The sequence below is a fragment of the Scophthalmus maximus genome, chromosome 2 (assembly GCF_022379125.1).
Source record: "Scophthalmus maximus strain ysfricsl-2021 chromosome 2, ASM2237912v1, whole genome shotgun sequence".
Classification (NCBI taxonomy): Eukaryota; Metazoa; Chordata; class Actinopteri; order Pleuronectiformes; family Scophthalmidae; genus Scophthalmus; species Scophthalmus maximus.
In genome coordinates this window covers 23597770-23621870 of record NC_061516.1, presented here as the reverse complement: position 1 = coordinate 23621870, position 24101 = coordinate 23597770, and the positions used below count along the sequence as shown (strand labels likewise).

Genomic DNA, 24101 nt, shown 5'->3' with positions numbered 1-24101 from the left:
GCGCGCGCGCGCGCCCCCGCGCGTGTGTCTTGACCAGGTGAGCGCGCGCGCAGCCGGCGAGTGACTCTGGGATCAACCGGGTCCGAGAGAGACACCGTGGGAATTATAAAAAGACGGGGAGATTAATCCCGTGTTGTCCGTCTGCGATGAGAGGCGACCAGACCGACGAGGGGGAAAACTCCACGAACTCGGTGAGCGTCGGAGCGGCTGAGGAACTAACGTGAACACTAATGAACACTAACTCCTCTGGAGATCCAGACATGTGGATTGTAAAGTTAACTTTCTTTTCTTTCTTTTTTTTAAACTTAAAACTGTCACGTCCCTCGAATTTGGCTGAGTGTTATGAATACCAAACTGCTCTTATTCAAATTACATTCTGACACAACGTGTCCCCATGCGGCTTCTTATCTAAATGCATATTTGCTCTTTAAGTTACTGGTATATTCAACATTTGATATTTAAAAAAAGAAGTAGGTAACTTTAGTAATGCTGAGTCACATAGGACTTTTTAAAAAATCAGAACCATGTTATATTACATAATATGTAATATTGTGAATATTATGAATATTATTCTACATACACAGGCTGTAATATACCATCTTGTCTGTGTTATTCTAGACTGTAACATTTAGATACATCAGTGTTCTGGCTCTGCATCCATCCGTCCGTCCAAACCAGGCTAATGCTTTCATCAATAGGCCTTTTTCAAAATTCCAGCCAATCGAGACGGTGCATGAAGCCTTAACGTCCAATGACAAAAAGGGCATAAGGGTTCAAACATACAGTAGAAAATTCTATGGTGTTAAAAAAAACAACAAATCATGTATGTTTGCATCCGTTTTTTTCTGTTTGGTATTGACGTAGGAGGTGTGTGTGTGTGTGTGTGTGTGTGTGTGTGTGTGTGTGTGTGTGTGTGTGTGTGACAGACACCCAGTGCCTTTGTCACTCAGGCCCGGTGGCATGGTGAGTGGAATGATAAACAGAAGCCTGCCCTATCCATGTCAGTGGCCTAAAATAGAGGCTATCCGAGAGAGGGTCTCAGATAGCCCCCGGACTCCATATAAGTCTGGTCGGCCTGCTCTTGGCTTCCTGTGTGTGTGTGTGTGTGTGTGTGTGTGTGTGTGTGTGTGTCAGAAAGAAACAGACATGTCCACCTGCTGTTGGGGTATATAGCAGGCTTTATATAGCCCCTCTCACTCAGCAGACTGACTCGTGTTATTTCTTTCTCGTGTGCATGAGGTCAAAACATATGACGGCCCCGGGGGCTCAGAGAGTGTGGGGACAACTGACTTGGAGGCATCAATACATTTCTATTAAACTTTATAATTCATAGGCTGAAATGGTTTATTCAACACGTCACATCTGGCATTGATACGTTGTCAAATCAAGGTGGCAGTTCGTGGACACCACCGTCGTTCAAATCCTCCAAAATGATGCATTCAAGGAACGGTTAAATATTTGGGGAAGAGCGCTAAATTGCTTTTTTTTTTATAGAGAGTTAAATGAAAAGATTGATACCTCACATCACTACAGTAAATATGAAGCCACCACCGGCCGACTCAGCTTGGCATAAAGTCTGGAAACAAGACGACGCGGATCCTGGATCTGTCCGACGTCAACGCGATGCCAGCGCCTCTGAAGTTACACTAACATTTTATACCTCACGTTTTTTTGAAATATGTGCAATCATCAATTGGGACTTGCTCGGTTTGCCCGGCAATTAGTCCTTACGAGGACTAGTTGTCTGGTATCAGTCGTCTCATCTTGTTCTCAGTAGAGAAGCGAAAAGGCAAAATTACCCAAAATGACAAAACCAACGGTGGGAATTTACAGCCGCGGAATCTTTGCTCCGTTTATTTCGAGCCGCATTGTCCCGCCACAGCCAACGTGCGAACCTCAGCAGCTCGGCATTTGGGCATTTGTCCTTCAGCGCCACACATATACGTATATATACATATATATGTATATGTATATATACGTATATATGCATATATATGTATATGTATATATGTGTATATACGCCCATGTGGTGTCAGCCAATGTGGATCAAAAGCTGCGACTGAGGCCCCTTTTTTTCATCTCCCGGTCTCACGCGGGACACATAGTGTTTCACTTACATTATGGTGAACTGCAAGGTGGGGATTAATGGGCAAAAAGTGGGATATCTGTCGGTTAAACGTAGGCTATAGTTTGAACATGTGTAATGATTCATCTCCTTTTTATGGCGAAGCAGTAACCGCCACTAACCCCTCAACGAAATGTGGGCATGAGTTGTTGCATGAAGGATCTCAAGCTTGTTTCCCCCCCCCCTTCAGCAGAGTGAGATGCTGATCAACCAGCTGAGGGAGATCACTGGCATCCAGGACCCACAGATTCTCTACAGAGCCCTGAATGTAAGAAAAACGCACGCGACCAGCAGCTTTTAGGATCTCGCCAACGACTGTGAGAGAATCGATGGTGTCGCATAGGTTGATTTTGCAACAGTGCCGGCGAATGAGTGGCCTTTAGAGAGTGAGTTCAACAGCAACACAGCTCATCACAAAGTTTTTAGTTTTACATCTTTTACAGCTGAACACAATTACAATCAAATTTCATAGTTGCTCAATTTCCCCAATTGGCAATAAAGCCCAAATAATGACCGGTAACGCAAAACTCTTGTCATCCTTTACTTCCACTGTGTTTATCTTTATGCAGTGTAGCTAATGTTTATAGCATGTTTATAATGTTTATAGCATTCAAATCTTTCTTTTTTAAATGGGCATTAACCCGCAAAAACGTAGCGTAGGATTGATACATTGAAATGATTTCGATCACAACGTGATTGTCACTTTCTAAAAATCTCTAGTGATTTTCGGAAATTGACGTGATCTCGGAAATGACGTTGCTGTGAGCGGCAGTACAGTTATTGAAATTACTCGAATGACCAGTTTCCTTCAAGGCATTTCAGGGAATGGTTACGTGAAAATGTCCGTTTGCTTTTTATGATGATGACGATGAAGCTAGGCATGAGTCTCATTGTAAAGGAATAAGGTCGATACAAGTTTCTCTCTGACTCGTAGTTTTTTAAATATTAAAAAAACCCCGGCCAGGGGATGTCGTGTCAGAGGAAAGTTCTCCGGCGACCTACAGTACAGTAGACCTGCGTCTATTGGGTTAATGATGTCATGAGCATTTAAGTGTTTCTTCCTGCGGAGAAAAAAATGAATGTCCGAACAAAACGTCACCGGCGATCCATCGCCACGTAGAGCCACACTCGAAAGCTGTTCTCAGATTGTAATAAATGTTATGGGCGCCTCTCTTCGATTATCTCCAAAGTAGCCCTGGGCTGTGAAACGTCCGCCCCCGCACGCTGCTCGTGATTTTCAAAAGGGGGGGGGGGGAAGAAATCCCTTGGAGCTCGACTCAATAGGAACCTCGTAAAAGTGATAATTGAGAAACGGAGAAAAGGAAACAGACTGTGGTGCAACCTGCTGCACCAGGGGGGAAGGTTTGGGAAGGGGACGCATGCAGTTAGTGTAGTAATAAAACAATATATATTAACCTGTATTACACTGCTAATTCTTCTGCAGATACAAAAAGATATCCTAATTTCCCCTGTCTCCTCTCTTGAAGGCCAGTCAGGGCGACGTCGGACATGCTGTCGGACTGCTCACAGCTCAGCCTGCAGAGGTCCAGGATCCTGGAGAACCACCGGAGTCAGGGGCCCCTGCAGAGGCCTGGGAGGGCCGCAAGGGTACAAGAGCAATGTTACACGCGGTGTGGTGGACAGATGGAAGGCTAGATAGATAGATGACAATGTCAAAAAGTACACAAATGAAGAAAAGACAGAAATACATAGTTAAATACAAAACACTTGAGTTGCAGTATAGAAACAAAGTCTGATAGAAAAATACAAATCAAGTGGTGTAATAGTGGTTTGTACACAGGGGCACGGTGCAAACTTAAAAAAAAAACCACAATGCAAAGTATAAACACATGTTTGAATATGTATAGATAAAAAAGGCTAGAACCGTCAGATCTGGGTTGTCACGGTGATGCGTGTCTCCTCAGGGATCGGTAAAGATGAGCTGCAGACGGCCATAGAACTCAGCCTGCAGGAGTCGCACAGTGCCGAGGAGGAGGAGAGAGAATTCCACAGGTACGGGAAGATCTGCTTCTTACACAACACTTCTTCTTTTTTGGATATGAAAATAGAAAAGGGGAACGCGTATAATAGCCAAGCACACTTGGTCATGTGTTTTTTTCTTCTTCTCTGACTCACAAACTATTGCAATTACAACCATGATGATTATTAACCCCTATTATAATATAAATTTCCTTTCCTTTTAGTCACTTCCTACAGCTGACAGTCCACGTTAAACAAAAACACACACAGAAAGAGTTGACAGTAGAAAGATTAAATAATTAAAATGTTCATGAAAGATAACTCGAACAAGCTAGTTCATTTTCACCATCGCAGCATCTTATGTGTTACTATACAAACGATGCACAGCACCAGGGAATCCATCTAAGTTAGTGAAACGGGTTCCTCGATGCTCCGCAGGGCTCTGGAGGCCAGCGCGGAGGAGAACGCGGCGAGGATGAAGAGGAAGAGGTGCGAAGCCCAGCATGAGATGTGCAGCCCCGCAGACTGGATCCGTCAGGACGACTGGCCCGTGGGCATCCGCAACGTCGGCAACACCTGCTGGTTCAGCGCCGTCATACAGGTGAGGAGGAGCAGGGCACTGGTCCTGCTATGGGCTATGGGCCTGGTAGAGTTACTGTCAAAGCTCGATTTGCAGTATTTTTAGAAATAAGACCCCCGTAGAAAAGTTGTTTATTTTAAGACTTTAGAAATGATATGGATAAATGGCCGTAGAATGTTATGAAATACATTTACCATCTCAAACCATATACACATATATATATATATATATATTTTTACAGTACAATGTGTTTGACATCTTGTACTGCACAGTTTTTTCTTTAAAGCTTATCGTATGAATATACATTTAACTTGTTAAGTTAAGATCTGCTGTACTGCATTCGGACACATGGATGCAGTGCGATGAACTCGCTTGCTTTGCTTTTTTTCCTATTTTTCCTGCGAAAAATTGTTAATAGTGTCCTGTAAATTGGGATTGGCACTCGTTTGGAACGTTTGACAGCTCAAAAACCATTGCAAAAAAAAAAGTACAAAATGAATAATGCTGCCGTACAATGCGCACACAGCAAATATTCTCTTCAGTGCACGTTGCTCCTTCTAAGTGTCCACCTGTTCTAACAGACCTAAATTAGCTCTGTCATTTGGCTCAACAAACGTTCACAGGCTTGTTTCCCTTCCAAGATTTCTAACTTTAGTCTCTCCGAGGTGTCAAACCTTGCGTTCAGGTCGCAACAGTCCATTATTAACTAAGTATATGTCTGGTTAAGTGATCGTCTGGGTTTTTTTTCCTGTGACCCGGCTCAACAAACGATCAGACGCAGGACCCGCCGTGATTCTAAAGCCACCGCAGAAACGCCCGAGTCTTATCTTCCTCTCGTGAATCTCCGTAACCTGCCGATGGAATTAAACATCAGAGGACAAAACAAATGCGTGTGTGTGTGTGTGTGTGTGTGTGTGTGTGTGTGTGTGTGTGCGGGCGGGCATCTTCCTGTTAAACCAGGACACACGGTATTTTTTTCTCCGAGCTGCTAATTCTATTACAAGTCCATTCCAGACTGAACCTCAGTCGTGGGGCCTATCGGGTGGCCCGGCAGAAACTGGAGCCTCATTTGGGACGCACGCGCAGGCGGCGTCGGACGATTGAATAGCCGAGGGATTGCGATGATGGAGCGAGCGGGCGGACTTCCGAGCCCCGAGCCCCGGAGATGGACGGCGGAGAGAAAGTGATCATTTTTGCCTCCGTTGAACTCGAGTTAGAAGTGAAACTGCCAGGGGACGGAGGTTATGATCTGGAAACAGAAATGAGGGAAAAGGAGGCGACGTTGTTGTCGTCGTCGTTTGAATGCAAATGGCGTTGAAGTGTTTCCCCCCATCCCGTTTTATCATTCACTGTCGCTACTGTTTGTTTACAACTCAAGTTGCTGTTGTCGACTCGACAGCAGGAGCCCAACTCCTGATAAAGCAGCAGCCTCCCTTTAAAAAAAAGAAAGAAAAGTAATTATGCTATCAGATTCAGTCTGAGTGACCACATGATTCAATATGTCAGTTCATTATCCCTCTATCATCCTTTTGTGGCATAAATTACAGTAAAAGTGAGATAAGCCGTAATTGAATTTTCCCACTCGAAGGGGAAATTCATATCAGGATATTCCTAAGTGCTGCTCCGACGCTCTCCGCTCACCGGCAAACATGACGCATGCTGACAAGGTATTAATGCTTTTAGTTCATCATGATGAAACACAAGTGAGCCTGGCTATGATACGTAAAATACAATGAATATATATATTTAATTTGACAGCTGGAAAACTGGAAGGAAACCAGACCACAGAGCAAAGACTTGAGCAGGAGACAGAATTATCATTAATAATTGGAGTGAGTTTTGAACATCCCATTCAGATCATTTAGTCATTGACTTGGATGACTTCGATAAAGTGGTTAGTGTTGAAGTCAAGGGCGTAAAGCTGCACTAATGTGCAATAAATACCTGCTCTTACAAAGGATTTCATTGAGACGGGGGAAAAAAATCATCCAACTCCTCTTGAACCTCTCGTCTTCTACATCCAAATGTTGTATTATTTTGTGCTTCTATTTAACGAAATATTACTATTGACAATAGTACTCCGTCCCTTTCACTAAGAAAGAACGAGACATATTCACTTCCTGGTCGTGAAGGGATCCCAGCGCGCTTCAATGGGACTTGACGTGTGAACACACTCCAGTCAGTTTCAGAGAGGAAGGGATTCACGTGAGGCCCCCTGCTAATTCCCTGTCCTGTTGTTTTGCCACAAGCACATTTGATCCTGGACCCAAAACCATATTCATAAACCATTTTAAAGCTTGATTGACAATTCAAATTGGACGTGCGACTGCTGCAAGTGTCTTGTACTAACTAACTTAATACACTTGACAGTAGTCTATGTTGACCACGTTCATCATTTTGTCCATGTTTGTCCATATGATCCTTCCAATAAGCATCATGATCTCCCGCACCTGACCTTGATTATTAACGCTCGGTGATTTCCTCGCCTGGTTTCAGTCACTGTTCCACCTGCCGGTGTTCAGGAGGCTGGTGCTCAGCTACCATCTGTCCGAGCGACTGCTGGACAAGTGCAAGAGCCACTCGGTGAGTGAACTTCCGTCGCCTGCAGGGAGCCCTTCGCTCGTTTGCCATCCATAAAGGTTATTTGTATTTGCTGCACATTGTCTCGAGTCATACGCGCGAAGGAGCGGGGTGAGCTTCACTGATGACTCGCATGACTCGCTGTCCACGTGCCCATCGTGGGGTTGAAGGTCTGACTCTGGAGTCTGTGTCAACAGGACAAGAGGAACATCGCCTTCATGCAGGAGCTGCGCTGCCTGTTCGCCCTCATGGTGGGCTCCACCCGCAGGTTTGTCGATCCCTCCGCCGCCGTGGAGTTACTGCGAGAAGCCTTCAGGACCAGCGAGGCCCAACAGGTACCGACAACAGCAAGGGCACCACGCGCAGTTGTTGTTCTGCGACCAAACCACGAGATAGGGGTCGCTCGCGTGCTCAGGCCGGTTTGTTCCTTTCTCACACAGGCCTCAGTCAGGCTGCACGTCTGGCAACACCTTCTTATCACGTTCCCGCCCTCCGGTGTCCGTGACCTTGGGCGTTAGTTCGATTTAACGTTATTTCTGTTTAGTTTTTGCAATGATGCTCATTAGTTTTTGCAACGATGCTCATGATCCCCACTTTCTCTCTTGAGCTTTTTTCCAGACGCGAAATTTAAATGTTCCAGAAATGTCCGGAAATTTGGGTCCGGACATTTTTTCCCGGAGTTTGTCCTCCACATGTGAGGAATACTTTGGACAATCTGTGGCGTCTGGCTGTAGGAATTTTTTACAGTATCAACAGAGGTTTTTGCTTCTGTATTCTCACGCGGTCTCTCTCTGACATTTTCCCAGAAACGTTAGTCGAAGCTCGCCAGAAAGAGTTCCGGAAAACAACCTCAGCAACATTTCAACTTTCTGATAAAGACATAAAACATTTTGTTTATTTCATTTTGTATAACTTTCTCTCTGCAGTGCGTAACTGCTGGCTCCCATGCTTGTCTTAACTTTGCAACAGTTACCTGCCCCAGAACCAATACATAAGTTCAACTGTAGGGAACATGTATTAATGATTTCCCTCGCAGTTCTTAGACGGTACTTCTTTGGTTCTATAGACGTCCGTCACAGTTTTCAACTTTTATCTTGATGTCTTGGTTTCAGGATGTCAGTGAGTTTTCCCACAAACTGCTCGACTGGCTCGAGGACGCGTTTCAGCTGGCCGCCAGTGGAAAGTAGGTTCACTGTCACACACACACACACACACACACACACACACGCGTGTCTGTTTGTCGACCTCACCATGACTTTAATGTCATGTTTTACTTCCAGGAATGCGGAGGACAAACAGCGAAACCCCATGGTCCAGCTGTTCTACGGCACCTTTGTGACGGAGAGACGACACGAAGGTAGGGTTTTTTCGGCGGCAGCGTCACCTGGGACATTTCCTTCCAGTCGCTCACATTTCCGCGATTCTGCTCAGGTAAGACGCTGTGCAACACCGAGCAGTTCGGCCAGTATCCCCTGCAAGTCAACGGCTTCAACAGCCTGGATGAATGCCTGGAAGGTGCCATGGTCGAGAGGGAGATTGAATCGCTGCATTCGGATCACAGCATTACACCCGGCCGCGAGGTGCGAACGGCTGCTATCAGCTGACATATCATTTCTCCCTCGCTGGTGTTTATGAAAATCTGAAGCCGGGCGTGAAGACAGTTTTTCTGTTTTCTCTCGGGGTTATGCAGAGATGGTTCAAAAAGTTACCGCCGGTCCTGACGTTCGAACTGTCCCGGTTTGAATTCAACACCCAGCTCGGGCGTCCCGAGAAGATACACAAGAAACTGGAGTTCCCGCAAATCATTTACATGGACAGGTGAGCTTTGGAGGGAAGACACAATACAGAGTGTATGTTCATTCAGTTTCATTCAGGGGGTAACTTGGTCCAAAAGATGTCATATAAATGTTACAACAAATCAGACAACCATCCTGATCATTTTATTTGTTTACAGGTATCTTCACAAAAACATAGAAGATACCCATGAGAGGAGAGGGGAAGTGAAAAAACTCAAGGAGCAACTCGCGCTCCTTCAACAGAAACTTGAGTGGTGGGTGACCTGTCGAAGCAGAGGTCCGACTCTAATTTAGCTTTAACTTCATGTGTAATCGTCTCTTAATTGTCTTTTCATCCGCAGCTACAAAAACTACGGCTCAGGACCCACCAAGTATCCTCTGGCGGACGTGCTGCAGTTCGTGCTGGAGTTCGCCACCACCAAGCCCACAAGTGTTTCCCCCGCCGAGGACCTGAGGCCGGCTGCATCTTCACCGACCCCTGCAGGCCACCCGCTCGAAGAACCCGCCTCCAAAGACGACAGGTGGAGTTTGCAGACGAGCAGAAGGCAACAATATGTCGTCCGCAGACTTTTAAATTTCCCTGATATTAAATCCTGCCTCCTGACCCAGAATTTTAATAAATTCTCTAGTTCTCATCATAAATCATCTCGCACAATCAAATGATAATTTAGCTTTTTCTTCACAACTGCAGTCCTATTTTCATAATTTGGGCCGTCGTTCCTGTTAGTAACAGTGGCACCACCAGTAGCTCACCAAGGTAAATACTGGAATCTAGAGGCAAAAAGAAAATTGCATTAATCCTGACAAATGTACGTCTATCGTAAATCTTTTTGGTTTAATAGAATAGCATGTTTATTATTATTATTATAAATAATAATAATAAAAATAACTATTTTTAAATAGCATTTTTATAGCATAAAAGCAGCTAAAGGAGCTTGACAAAAAAAAGCTTAAAAACAGAACATATTAAGAAAACATTAGCTGTTACAAACAATAGCACCGTAGGTTTGATTAAAATAGAGCTAAAGAAAATGTGTTGCCTCTGTATAAAACTTTAAAACATTTGAATAACCCTAACCTTCTTGCTAGACTTAACCTCTTGTCCTTGCCGCCCTCAGTGAACCGGCAGACACGGATTCATCCGAGGTCCCCAGCGCGTCGTGTTGCCAGCGGACGCCCATATACAAGCCGTTCACCCAGTGCCGACACCACGTGGACTGTCCGCCGCACCCAGCCCCACATAGCGTCACTGAGGAGGAGCTCCACTTTGTGAAGACCTGCCTGCAGCGCTGGAGGACCGAAGTGGAGAACGACGTGAACGGTATGCTCATGCAAATACACGCCAGGACAGCATTTAATACAGATCAGTGACAGTTCTTACTCAGACGATGGCTGAGCGTCATGGGCTCTGTCTTCAGCGATGGAATGCTTCTCTTCGTAAGGATGTCGTACGGTGCTGAAGAGGTTCTCTACAGTCGTACTTGGGATTTTTTATTTTATTTTTACTCACTGAAACGGGGTTGATCATTACAGTCATAAAAGGCCATGAAAGCAATGAGCTGAAAGATGCTTCAATGGAGCTTTCGGGGACCGAGTGCGATAATTAGCTTCTGGTTCACATTTCACATTATTGTATCAATTGTTAATAAAACTAAATAAAAATAAACCTGCCTCATAGCAGCAGAGGGAGCGCAACGTGATCAATCTTGACAATAAAAATAGTCAGTGAGCCTGCCAGATTTGCCAAAGGCACAATCCTTTGCTTGCGCTTTGTTCAAAATAACTGGTGTAAAAATACCCGGGTATATAAATATAAATAACTGGTTCGTTCAGGAAAAGGAACCTGTAATGCGCCTTAGGCAAAAAATGCCACTTGGCTGATGCACTGCTGTGCACCTTCACTAAAATAGAAATAAATGTCACCGATTGTGACTCATGCACATCCCAGGCAATAGATAACAAATAAGTGTGAACTGTCAAGTTGAGTCATACCCCCCACACACACTCTCCCAAACTACAAGATAAGATAAGATAATCCTTTATTAGTTCCACTTCTGGGAAGTTTGCCATTTTGCTTCTCCATAATGTGGCCAAAAATAGTTAAAGATCCCCTCAAGTCAAGTTTTAAAGTATATTATTAAAAATAATCTGCTATGCCTAATATTTTGTGTCACATTGTTTACCCCCCAAAAAAACCCAACCTCTGAAACGGGCCTGGAAATCATCCGCTCTCTCCCTCGTTGAGGAATTCTGAGACTATTAATATTCATGATATGCAAATAACACATGCCGCGCCCACCACAGCTGCTCGCTGCTCGGTTGACCGGTGGAAGAATGTGCGCGACAAGATGGCTAGCAGTCACATCAGCAAGATTCACACATAAACTTTTCACAGACTGCTAATGCTAACGCTAACTGACTGCTGACACAGCTGCCGTACTTTCGTGGATGCTAAATGCTAACGCTAACGCTAACATGTCTGCTGACTCACCTGCCGTCCTCTCGTGGCTGCTAACTGCTAATGCTAACTGTCTGCTGACTCACCTGCCGTCCTCTCGTGGCTGCTAACTGCTAATGCTAACGGTCTGCTGACTCACCTGCTGTCCTCTCGTGGACTGCTAATGCTAATGCTAACTGTCTGCTGACACACCTGCCGTCCTTTCGTGGATGCTAAATGCTAACGCTAACATGTCTGCTGACTCACCTGCCGTCCTCTCGTGGCTGCTAACTGCTAATGCTAACTGTCTGCTGACTCACCTGCTGTCCTCTCGTGGACTGCTAATGCTAACGCTAACTGTCTGCTGACACACCTGCCGTCCTTTCGTGGATGCTAAATGCTAATGCTAAGGCGTCTGCTGACTCACCTGCCGTCCTCTCGTGGCTGCTAACTGCCAATGCTAACTGTCTGCTGGCTCACCTGCCGTCCTCTTGTGGACTGCTAATGCTAAGGCTAACTGTCTGCTGACTCACCTGCCGTCCTCTCGTGGACTGCTACCTGCTAATGCTAACCGTCTGCTCACTCACCTGCCCTCCTCTCTTGGACCGCTAATGGTAACGCTAACTGTCTGTTGACTCACCTGCCGTCCTCTCGTGGACGCACTGCCTCTGCGTGCCACTGGAAGTTTCCGGTTTCTTTGCCTCACGTTTGCATATTGGACAGCGATTGGTTTTCGGCATTTTGTGACGTACCAAATCTAGCTTTGCGCGGGATTCGTTTGAATTTCCAACTGCAGAGAAGTGACACAGAAATCTCCTCCTCCCAGGAGAGGAAGGTGAAAACACCTCTATAGTGGACAGACAGAAGAACAACACTTTTTTGAGACTTTAAAAATAATAAATAATGAATTAAATTTCCACCGAGTGGTAGGTGTACTATATTAATTCTATAAAATTCTTTTCGTTTGGTATGTGTGTGTGTGTGTGTGTGTGTGTGTCAAGAGCTGAAGGCCAGCATCGACAGGCTCGGTCAAAAGCTGGAGGGCATGTACTCAGACGACAGTCTCTGCCAGGTGAGACTCACTCTCGACTCATTCACTGGGACAAACAGCAGTTCAGTCACATTCTTTACACACGCCGCTGTAGAGAAAATGCATTGGTTGAGATGAGATGAAACTGTACTGTATGTTCATGTAGAAACAGAACATTTAATAATGTAAACAAGAATAAAAATATGAACAGATCCTTTTTTCTTTTTGAGTCAGCTCTCAACATTGTGGGCGTCAGTATATTATGCAGTGGTCAGTCAGCGCTGTGTGCCACTGTGCCATTGCCCAGGTGCCCTACAGGCTGCACGCGGTGCTCGTCCACGAGGGCCAGGCGTCGGCGGGCCACTACTGGGCCTACATCTACGACCACGCCAACCAGCGCTGGATGAAGTACAACGACGTGTGCATCACCGAGTCCTCGTGGGACGAGCTGGAGCGGGACTCGTTTGGGGGCATTACCAACGCCAGTGCCTACTGCCTGATGTACATCGACGACCGGCTACAGAACCTTATCACAGGTACGCCGACATATGTATTTCAATCGTCAGTGCTGCGTTACAGCAAAGAGGGACAGGTGAGGTTTTTCTTAAGTAGACGATCAACATAGTACAAGTATAAACTGCCATGGAGAACCATCCAACCATGAACTTGTACATTAGGAGAAAAAAAAAAGACCAAAACATTAATATAGTATATGCATGTGATGTACATAGACAAGTGGAGGATAGAGGAAGTGGTCCTTGTTTTCAAAAATTTAATTTGATATTGCTATTGCTGACAGATTCAGATATTCACCTGCAAGTATATCTCCACTCCAATGTTCTTCGACTATGTGTGTACTCTTGTTCATGCACATCAGAAAGCATTATTTCAAAGAAACTGGATCAAGGGCCAGAAAATGTATCTTATTTCACTACCTCAGACTAGCTCAATTAAAATTCCCATCTAAATGAACTGATATTTAAAGTTTGTCTTAATGTAGTGTGCTCTAACTCAATTGGGAAGGTTGTTCTATATTATAATGTCAAGTTAAATTAGAAGTAAAAATGTCATGTACAGTGGCATATTTTATACACAGAATATGTATAACTGTATAACTAATTTCCATTACAATGAATTGTCCGTTAACACAACCTCACATCTCATCCAGAAGACACGGATAACGAGACGGGCCAGGTGCTGCACGGCATGGACTCCCTGCCGCCCGTCCTCCGGCGCTACGTCAACGAGGACAACCGCTGGTTCCAGCAGGAGCTCAGCGAGTGGGAGGAGCAGTTCTGCAAGACGGCTGCGCCGCAGGGCGAGTCCACCGCGTCCGTGGAGATCCCCGACGCCGGTCCCGACAACTCGCAGCAAACGCCTGTCGAGCCGGCGCCCCAGTCGGGGCCCTCCGCCGAGGAGCCGGACCAGGGAGCCGCTTCAGAGCCTCAACAACTGGATCCGGAGGCAGAGAAGGATCCGGAGCCCGATACCAGAGAGAAGAAGGAAGGTCTGTAAGGAGTGAAACCTTTAACAATCATCATTCCATTCTTCCAAATAATTCATACATAGCATAAAAACTTGCAGTAGTGACTGTAAATAGCCACGGTGGATTCCAAAACACACAAATATAGCAGATGACGAAACAACACATGATACAACATCATCTAAATTCAAGAAATACTCAGATTAAATGATGATATAATATCATATATATAATAATATAAACATTATACAAATGTATTATATGATCATAAAATAACAAGCCTATATACAGAATTGTGTATTTTTTCTTCTTTTTTTTAACCCCAAGGGCGACAAAGATAACAAACAACAGGTTTATAATTCGCCCCAAAATATATAACAGCAAAAACAAAAAAAATATACGTTTTGCCTTTCTCAAGTGACCATTTTATTTGCAGGATAAGCCGCTGCGATAATAAGAATCTATAGAATGCAAAGATAAGAGCCTTTATCTCATAGAGAGGAGGAGAAAATATAATCAAAAATAAAATTGAAAAGGTTGATGGCTTCGGGGCACAACAGCCCATCGACACCATTTTCACTGTTTGTTTCCAAGCAAACGTGGTCTGGCTGCACGAGATTGGGAAGAAATAGATGTACATGATGGGTGAGATGGCGTTTTTAAAAGATCTTTAACTGTAAATCATTACAAAAATTGTACGAAGACCCGCCTGGTACAGGATGAAGGGGCCACAACGCAGTATATCCTGCATGTAAAAATAACTTTTAAGTTCAGACATGTGTTTATTCATAACCTCTCTCATCTGTTTTATTTTTATTTATTTTTTTGACCCCAGAGGAATCAGAGTTAACACCCCCACCCCCACAGACCCCTGGCCCCCAGCCCGATGGCGATGGCGATGGCGATGGCGATGGCGACGGCGACGGCGACGGCGACGGCGATGACGACGACGACAGCAGCAGTGCAGCCGTCACCGACACCTCGGGGCCAAGTCAGAGCTCCACTTCGGCTGAGGAGGAGCTGCAGAGTCAGGTGGTCAAGTCTGCGACACACACACACACACACACACACACACACACACACACCTCGCCCGTCTGTTTCCCCCTCTGTTGGATATGGGTCAGAAATTCTAGGCGGCTAAAATAAAGGTTGTAGATCTGGGTCAAGAGTCACATTTCACCACTTGGGCTTCACGTCAGGCCGAGTGTTGAGCAATGTACAGATACAGTAAAGGTCAGGACTGATTACAGCCGTCAACGGATTTCTTTTATAATTGCTAGATTGTGCAGAGACGTAATCAAATCATTTTTACTTCATACATTTTGTCCCTCTAATCACTAAACAGGATGAGCCGATAAAGATAATGGATTAATTGAAGGCAAAAAAATAATGCGGATATTTAAATCCTTCTCTCTCAGACTCCTGGCCCAGAAGCAGAACTTAGTGACCAGGCAACATCCGACCCCGTTGTGGAAAAGGACGACGCGGAGGTGACGGGCCTCGCCTCTGGAACTAAAGGTGAGCCAGAGGCTTCAGGAGAAGCTCCCGAGCACAAGGCCGAGCAGGGGGACGTGGAGCGGCGGCGGGACGTCCCGGCGGCTCGGCAGCGGCCGGCCGAGAGCGACGTCTCGGAAGTGGACATCCCCAACGTGGGCCGGATCATGGTGCGGGCGGATGCTGACGGATACAACGAAGAGGTGAGCGCAAGCCGAGAGAACTCGTGGAAGCGTTTCAATATTGTCTGACGTGAAAACTGCGTGATGAATCATTCAACATAACTGTGATATTCATCTTTGCCACTGAAACACAGAAATTGCTGGATTAATGATAATGAAGGCCGTCGAGAGTGTTGTTTCAGTCTTCCTGCTGCTTTTGGGACTTTTGAATTTGCTGTATTGCATTTTTAATGTCTTACTTTGTGGATATTTCCTTTTCTATTACCCAACCACCAGCAGTCAAATAGTTTTATTATGATTATGGTCCAATTAAGAGTAAAATCGACGATAAAGCACCATATGCATTGGCGTGTAGATACTGCATGATTGAGAGCTAGAGCCGTCCAATGGGGTCAGGTCGCAGGTGTAGGTAGCTCCCAGTCAGGCCACACCCCCTCGCTCCTCCAAATAGGGTTATTTCTGGTTTCAAAAATCAAAAATGGCGCTGGCCAAAATACCAAACTTAAGGCTTTAATATGGGAGTTCACCAACTAATGGGTGACGTCATGGTGCGTTCATGCCTTTAGATGATGGTAAATTTGACTGGGAACCAGAAACTGCAAAGACAGGAAAGGTCCGGGAAGAAAACAGGAAGCGCAATGGGGCAGAAACTTAACAGTATTTCTTCTTGTCCTCATCATGTTAGGATTCTGACATGAATTACACAACATACATTGTGTATTAGTTGTCAGTGATCTGTTCGCTGCCCAGTTGGCGTTGTCATCACTCACGTTGTTTCTCTTCTCTTCTTCGCTGCTCGGTCATTTTCCGCAGATGATGCTGACTCCAGCTATGCAGGGCGTCATCCTCGCCATCGCCAAGGCCCGACAAACGTTCGACAAGGAAGGACCCGAGGCCGGACTCATCAAGGTGGGACCTCTGACATCAACAGGACACTTCACATCTTTTCTGACATTTTTTGAATAGTTATATGCCTTCAAAACATACGTATTAGACATTTTGATAAATATACCGATATTACGATACAGTTTAATCCCTGAGAATATTCTTTCATTTTCAACTGCGCGTTTTCTTGCTGTTATCTTCAGCAAACAACCATGAGCAGTGTTAATCATTAACACTCAGCAGCCTCTGAAAGATTTCCCTTCAATAAATGATAAAGATAAGAATTTCATACGCCGCAGCAGGTTAGAAGGTCATAGTCATTAACGAGAAGAGCGTCTTGACCTCGTCTCTCTCTCTCGGCTCATAAACCCGAATAATCCCCACGTTTTAATGCCAACACAGATAAATATTCATCCGTCCATCCATTATCTATAAAACCCCAGCTGACACCGGGCGAGAGGCGGGGTTCACCCTGGACAGATCCAGAAAATATTCATACTCAGATTGTTTTACAAAATGTCTACTAGGGCCTAAGTTAAAAACAATAATTTGCACTCGTCACACGAGGAGATATGGGTTGTGTGTTGATGCTTGAAGGCCAAAGGTGTGTATTTTGGGGAGATTTTCAAACTTTGTCGTCTATGATAAATTAATAATGTCAAAAGTTTTCTGGTTCTAAAGGCAAGTGAATTCCCCCGCTGGTTTCCTCCAGGCCTTCCACGAGGAGTACTGCCGCCTGTACGAGCTCTCCCAGGAGGAGACCACGCCCCAGGAGGACGCCCGCCTGCAGCACGCGCTCGTCTACTTCTTCCAGAACAAGGCGCCCAAGCGCGTCATCGAGAGGACGCTGCTGGAGCAGTTTACGGACCGGAACCTGAGCTTCGACGAGAGGTAACGCACAACGAACGGCACCGGGACGAGTCTCAGACATCGGTCTATTGTGCTAGATCAAAAGCTTTGTTCTTTTAAAAGCTCAGAAAAATGAAAAAATAGATTCCATATATATATATATATATATATATACAAAGTATACAGCATTTTATCTTGTCTTATCGACCACTCAAAGCAGTTTACAGTACAGATTCACATTCACCCCATTCACATACACATTCATACAGCCGTGCTATTGGCCGGCGGCACCGTTGTCAAAGGGGACATTTAGGGTTAAGTGTCTTGCCCAAGGGCACTTCGGTCCTGCAGACTAGGTTAAGAGGGGGATTGAACCACCGACCCTCTGGTGAATCGGATGACCCCGCTCTCTCTCCCGAGCCACAGCCGCCCGCAAAATATCTCGGACGAAACTGATACGATAGAAGAAACTTGATTCTTTCTTTGGATGCATGTCTACAGTTAGTTAGGTGGGTTGTTTATGCACAACAGTTAAGTACATGCAGCGGAAGTATGAGCTCCAATAAAGTTTAAAAAAAAACACTGATGGACAGAAGGTTTGACCCGCTGCAGCAGCACGTCGCTGCATAAGCAGAAATACAGTACGGACCAAACAGCAGGCGTATTACGCCACCTAGTGTCCAGAGCTGAGATGTGCAGCGCGGTGCGGCTGCTCCCGTGTCGTCTCTTCACATGTCATTCTTTTGTCGGCGCGCAGGGCCATCAGCATCATGAGGGAGGCTCGATCCAAGCTGCGCCTCATCAAGCCGGAGGACATGGACATGGATGAATACTTGGTACTGTCTGTCTGTGTGTCTGTCTGTGTTCCCACTTTGCCCTTAAACGGACAGTTATATATATATATATATATATTTTTTTTTTTTAAGGATGAAGTTCAGGAAGAGCATTCCAATCATTGATATGTAGATTTACAAATGAATGTGATTTTTTTAGATATTTGTTAAAAAATATGTCATGTCCAATGTGATGAGTGGAAGTGAACCGAAAGAGTAGAGACATAAACCAGAAAGGAAAAGATCTTTCTCTTTGTCATAAACAGTTTGAGCAGCTGATCTGTGGCCGAGACTGCAGCGCGAAATCTTTCCTCATTCTTGCAGGAAAAATGTTATGTCCAATGAAAATATAAAGACAACGGGATTGATTGGCCAGTGTTAATGCTGAGAGCTGTTTGGCATTAAAACTACATTCTTACATGCTTTATTTATGAAAGAGGCCCTAATCTGACAAGTGTATGTTTTTTTTCTGTCATTTGAGTTCCTGCAGGACGCATGTAAACCCAATGACACTTAAAATGACTTAATGAAATAATCTCATATTTCCAAATCTTGGATTAAAATTGTGCACAATTAGCAGTGTTGGCAGGATGAGGAAGTCTGAAAATATTGAGATTTTGGTATTTCATGGGATTTGTCGACAATAACAACAATTTTTAAATATCTCCTGCCTCATCTTTAAAGGAAGAATAAAATACCTCTTTGTCTGCCTGAAATTAGGAAATATCTGAAGAAGAAACTGAAAGTATTTATTTACTGTTACAAAAATAAAAGCTGCAGCTCTGCGGTTTGATCAGACGACAGGAAACGGCACAGATGAAGTAACTGTTATTGTGTGTGTGTGTGTGTGTGTGTGTGTGTGTGTGTGTGTGTGTGTGTGTGTGTGTGTTTGTGTGTGTGTGTGTGTGTGTGTGTGTGTGTGTGTGTGTGTGTGTGTGTGTGATCTCTCGCAGCAGTGGCACGACGACTACAGTCTGTTCAGGACGGTGTTCGTCTACCTGCTGACTGGACTGGAGCAATACCAACACGGGAAGTAGGTGTCAGACATTCACCGCCGCACTCGGAGATCAATATCATATCGACTTGTACTCGTACACACTGCACTGATCTGTCTGATGGGCAGGTTACCCACAGAAGTCTCAATAGAGAAAAGCTCCAATATTATTCTAAAAACTAATTCATTTAAGTTTGCTTATAAAGAATCGAATATGAATAATAATGTTCTGACACTGTACCTTGGTAAGATCAAAGAAAATTAATTTCTAGGGTTATTAAGTTCAGCTGGTCAAATAGATCATGTTAAAATGTTCTTTTTACTAATACTAGTGTTTTGTAAATCAGAAAAAAATTCACTACAAATTGTACTGGTATTATTATGATTTTAACAGTTTAGTGACTTAAAATCCACATTTACAATTTTTTTAATTATGAGATTTAATTGACTCTACTTGGTGTAACTTGAGAATTCTCGTTTTAGATTTTTTTTGTTTTTGAACTCTCTCTAAATTGGTTACCATGAAAAATGTGGCCCTTCTTGATTGACAACAATGGGGACTACATTTTTTTTTGAACAAGAAGAATGAGAAATGACACGGTGACTTTTCACCTCCTGTGTGTGCGTGCGTGCGTGCGTGCGTGCGTGCGTGCGTTGCAGGATGCGCGAGGCACTGACCTACCTGGCTCATGCGTACGAGACCAACGCCACGCTGCTGAAGAACGGAGAGCAACGCGGCGTGGACAAGTCTCTCATCGCAGTTTACAGGAGGAAATGCCTCACTGTGAGTAACTAGGCAGCTCTCGCTGTCACCGTGTGGAACCACGGTGCAGTATTGTACTATTGTTTTGTATTGTACTATTGTATCATCCACGACCAATGTGCTTTTAGATATACTTGTGTGATTCCCGAGTTGGCAGTGTGCTGAAGTGATAAAACATATAAAACGCAAGGCAGAAAATGCAGGAGATTTTGTGTCAGTAATACCTCCCCCCTCGTCCTCCGTCTCTTCCTCCTGCTGCCGACCTTCCGCCGCGCAGGCGCTGAACGAAAGCGCATCGCGGCTGTTTTGCAGCGCCGAGGAGAGCAAGGTGGAGGAGGCCGTCGCCATCATGGACGAGGCCGTGATCCCCTGCCTGCACCTGATGAGCCGGGACTCGGCTCTGTCCCGGGAAGACGGGGACGCCATGGAGGGCATCCGCAGCCACTGGTGCTGCTGCCTGGGACAGGACATGGACGGTATGATCAGTCGTATTAACGCGTCATATGAAAATGCACTGACAAAAAACTGGTATAATTGTGATTTTCACTCCTCTGCTCCCTATAGCATTTTTGTATGATGATATTTTATGTTTCTTTTATTTGTAGAAACAATGAATAGCTTTCATTATCTTTTATTATTTAAATTTATGATTCGGTTGTGGGCCGTATACTACCTGGCGGCCGGACGTTCTTCGCAAAACTTAAACTTAAAGGCAAACGGTCAAACCAGAAAAACTACTTTCAATTCAAACGCGCTGAAAGTGAGATCTCCTCTTCCCGTCGTGTCCAGACTCGTTGCAGGTGAAGCTGGGCGAGTTGCTGCCCAGGGTCCTGGACGGTGCAGCGGAGTCGGTGGTGCTCAAAGACCCCCCCCAAGTCCACGTCAGCCAGGCCCACGACCTGTGCAGTCGCCTGGCCGCCGTCATGGAGTCCATCCACAGCACGTCGGTGGTCTCCGTTAAGTAAAAGACCCCCCCCCCCCCCTCCTCCGACGGCACACACTCCCCGCGAGCAACACGGATGGTGGATTGTTCCGTACAGTACTGACCTACTGTACGGTTGAGACATCAAGGAATTTTTTTCAGCGGGCTAAATTGTGTTTTCTTGGGGGTTTTTTCTGCTGGTTTGGCGTTGCACATGAATATCGTTTTGAGACGTTAGCATTAGCGAGCTGCGAGCGCCCACTACTAGGGATTAAATAGACGAGCTTTTGAGAAGTTCTCAACGAGCTTTTGAAACTGAAAAAATGATCAGTTATGCGTCCGTAGCGTTCTTCTGAGAGGCCAAGAAAGAATGTGGCCTCCGCTCGCCCCTCCACCATTAAGCACCGTCTGCTGTATGAATATGAACAGTATTATAGATCAGCAGCAGGTTATTGCACAAGGCTGTAACTCTTTACTCCCGTGACCTGCAGAAGCGGCAAACGTAATAAACATAAACACTTTTTGCATCAGATTCAACATTAAATTCACACTTCATCATTTGGTGCCGTCTCCTGAGATTCTCCCACATTGCTCACAGACTCAATTATGATTTTTTTTTTCTCTCCTTACTGCTGAACTGTTTAGATTGACTGTACGTTACTTTACCCGGCTTCTTTTCTGATCGATGGATTATCCATGAAACCGACCTGCTGAACATGAAACAACATCGCATGGGCAGAGCAATGAAAGAGAAGAAAAAAAGTTCACCTATGGACATAATGTTTTTACTGAAATCGTTAACTTTAGATACTGGCAACGGCTCGACTGTCACACTCTGCAGGGGAGTGAGTAGATTGTTGATTTGCTGATTGTGTCGCTACGCACGGCGAAGCCTTCATACAGGGCTGAAGGGGGGGAAAAAAGAAAACACTTCATGTGTACTGCACAGTAACAAATACTATTTGTAAGCTTTTTAAAAAAAATCTATATTTTATATTACTTTGTATTTTTGCAAAACGGACTCCAGAACGTTTCACGTGAAGGTGAATTTCAGCAGCATATTTGCAGAATTCAGCGGCGTATGAAACGGTATCAATAGACGGATGTTCTGTACACTCAGAGCTCGGTGTGTCCGCGGACTGGATCGAAGAGTAAGTGGCAGCTCCTCTTTGCGCGTCCCGTCGGGGACGCCACCTCGCATACGCACATGTGCCCTAACCTGCCGCCGCTGAATTGGTTCTCTGTGAAACCACGTCCCGTCCTTTGAAAGGAGACAGACGTGGGACGGCGGGAGATGAAGAGATGTTCTTCTCGCGGCGTGACTCAATCCCCCGAATCTGAATTTTTCCGGGCCGGGCGACGTTGAGCTCCTGCAACGGGCCGTTTGTGGCCGCTGAGTTTTCACACCGGCTTTTCACTTGATGTCTGTGATGATAGTCAATAAATGAATGTTTTAAATACTCTGCGTCCTCCTTTATTATTCACTGCCTCCATAATGGCATAGTTTACCTTTATATCTTACATGACAAGGCTGGTTATCACTTTGCAAATTCAGTCGTTGACTCACAATAATACCCATGTTCGACTTGGGCGATGTAGTTTTAAGTACGTTATTTCTAAATATATATATATATATATATATATATATATCTGTAAGCCATTTTGAAAGATTTACACCTAATAGGTTAAGTCTTAAAAGTTTCTCAGAGAGAGAGACTAATGTGTTTTTGGTTTTGGTCTTTTAACGGGATTTGTTGACCGTAAGAGAAATATGAAATAATCCTTTAACAAGAACTGTTTTCACACATTAGGGCCTCTCCCCCTTTACCCTCATAAACCTATTCAGTCTTATTTGCATTGTTAGCAGTTAACAATGTTTGTTTTGCAGACCCTGTGTTATGGCTGTAGCTGAGAATAGCTGCACATAATCTTCCCAAATTCACATAAGCCCCTTTTATCTGCGTTGGTGTGTGTATGTATGCGTGTGTGTGTGTGTGTGTGTGTGTGTGTGTGTGTTTGATGCCGTACAACAACAGTGCAGCTATTTCCTCATGCAATAAAGCCTTTACAATTAATCAGCTTTCGAGGCACATCAAAGATGCAATTATACTGAGATTAACATGATAATGCTCCGGAGTCAAGAGCCGACTCTCGGGTAGATTAACTTGTGATCTGCACTGGTCTCTGTCTGCCCTGATGTGGGATGTGTGGGGACCGAGATGAGAGGTCGACGATATACGTCCACAGCTGCCCCGAGGTGACACGTACTGTTATTGTTCCATCTGAAGTCTGTCATTCGAAGAATGTTGGAGGCATTTTTAAGTGAAGTGGCATATATACCGAATGATCCATTGACATTTTCACATTTTCAAGAGTTGCACCTCAAATGGCATTTTTTGCCGTTGAGATAAACTACGGGCCTGTAATCCATTGAGATTTGTGCATGAACATTTGTATTTATTTTTTGAAGTCCAAGCTGCCCCAAACTTGTCAGGTGGTGTCCCAGGCCAAAGACTTTTACATGCACATTTTCAGGGGGCACTAATAGCGCCACGTACTGGCAGAGTTTTATACTTTTATCCTTTTTTTAAATACTGCTATTAATCTGGAAGTTTCCTTTTAATTATAATCTTAAATTAGAGGGAAGATATAGTTCATTCATGACGTTTTTATTTGTGTAATTAAATTGTACATCAGAATATCCTGATTGTTGTCTGAGCGACACCATGGGGTGGTCTACTATCAATCCACAGTGGAACCAGTTTGTGAAACACATTCACTTTCAATATCAATTTGAATTTTTGTAATTTGAAATAACACTTCAAATAGAATACGGTAATATTTTCATAATCTGTAAAGTGGACCTTGGATGTGGAAACTGAATTTCATTTTTTAATGATAAATACATATTATATTATACATGACATTTTTTATAGAGCTTTAATCTTGAAATTCTACATCATGAATATCCTATAACTGATGTGTGGTGGTCTACTATCAATCGGCAGTGGAACAGAAAGTTTCCTAGTAACATAAAACATTCTCATAAATTACATTTAGTTCACTAACATATTATTCAACATTCATTCATTCTTGTTCCAGTTCTGTGTTTTCTGTATATCACGTCGCTTTTATTTTGAAATCCGTTCTTTCGCGTCGTTACCGTAA

At 44.5% G+C, this 24101-nt stretch overlaps 1 protein-coding gene across 3 annotated transcripts; it reads left to right on the top strand.

The window, feature by feature from the left end:
• The first annotated feature begins 14 nt into the window (after positions 1 to 14).
• usp28 (ubiquitin specific peptidase 28) lies at positions 15 to 22393 on the top strand. 3 transcript variants are annotated; one of them, XM_047330544.1, is made up of 26 exons: positions 15 to 191; positions 2316 to 2393; positions 3613 to 3733; positions 4051 to 4138; positions 4544 to 4706; positions 7182 to 7268; positions 7463 to 7600; positions 8378 to 8448; positions 8546 to 8622; positions 8697 to 8845; positions 8956 to 9083; positions 9220 to 9315; positions 9403 to 9582; positions 10180 to 10382; positions 12500 to 12570; positions 12836 to 13064; positions 13700 to 14035; positions 14847 to 15043; positions 15430 to 15708; positions 16501 to 16596; positions 17285 to 17463; positions 18179 to 18257; positions 19208 to 19287; positions 19909 to 20032; positions 20289 to 20487; positions 20801 to 22393. In XM_047330544.1, exons 1-26 carry the CDS (start codon positions 147 to 149, stop codon positions 20974 to 20976), a joined length of 3669 nt encoding a protein of 1222 aa, XP_047186500.1. In that variant the 5' UTR covers positions 15 to 146; the 3' UTR covers positions 20977 to 22393. The 3 variants fall into 3 exon arrangements, with proteins under 3 accessions (XP_047186500.1, XP_047186499.1, XP_035483029.2); XM_047330543.1 differs by having other exon boundaries at positions 16 to 191; positions 2319 to 2393; positions 13697 to 14035; XM_035627136.2 differs by having other exon boundaries at positions 16 to 191; positions 13697 to 14035.
• The last annotated feature ends 1708 nt before the right edge of the window (positions 22394 to 24101 follow it).

Excerpts from the sequence above, each read along its gene's own strand:
- usp28 (XM_035627136.2), top strand. The coding sequence starts at position 147 with ATGAGAGGCGACCAGACCGACGAGGGGGAAAACTCCACGAACTCG. Across the intron at positions 4,707-7,181 it reads GGTTCAGCGCCGTCATACAG|TCACTGTTCCACCTGCCGGT; the intron begins GTGAGGAGGAGC and ends GCCTGGTTTCAG. Across the intron at positions 15,044-15,429 it reads AGGAGGAGCTGCAGAGTCAG|ACTCCTGGCCCAGAAGCAGA; the intron begins GTGGTCAAGTCT and ends CTTCTCTCTCAG.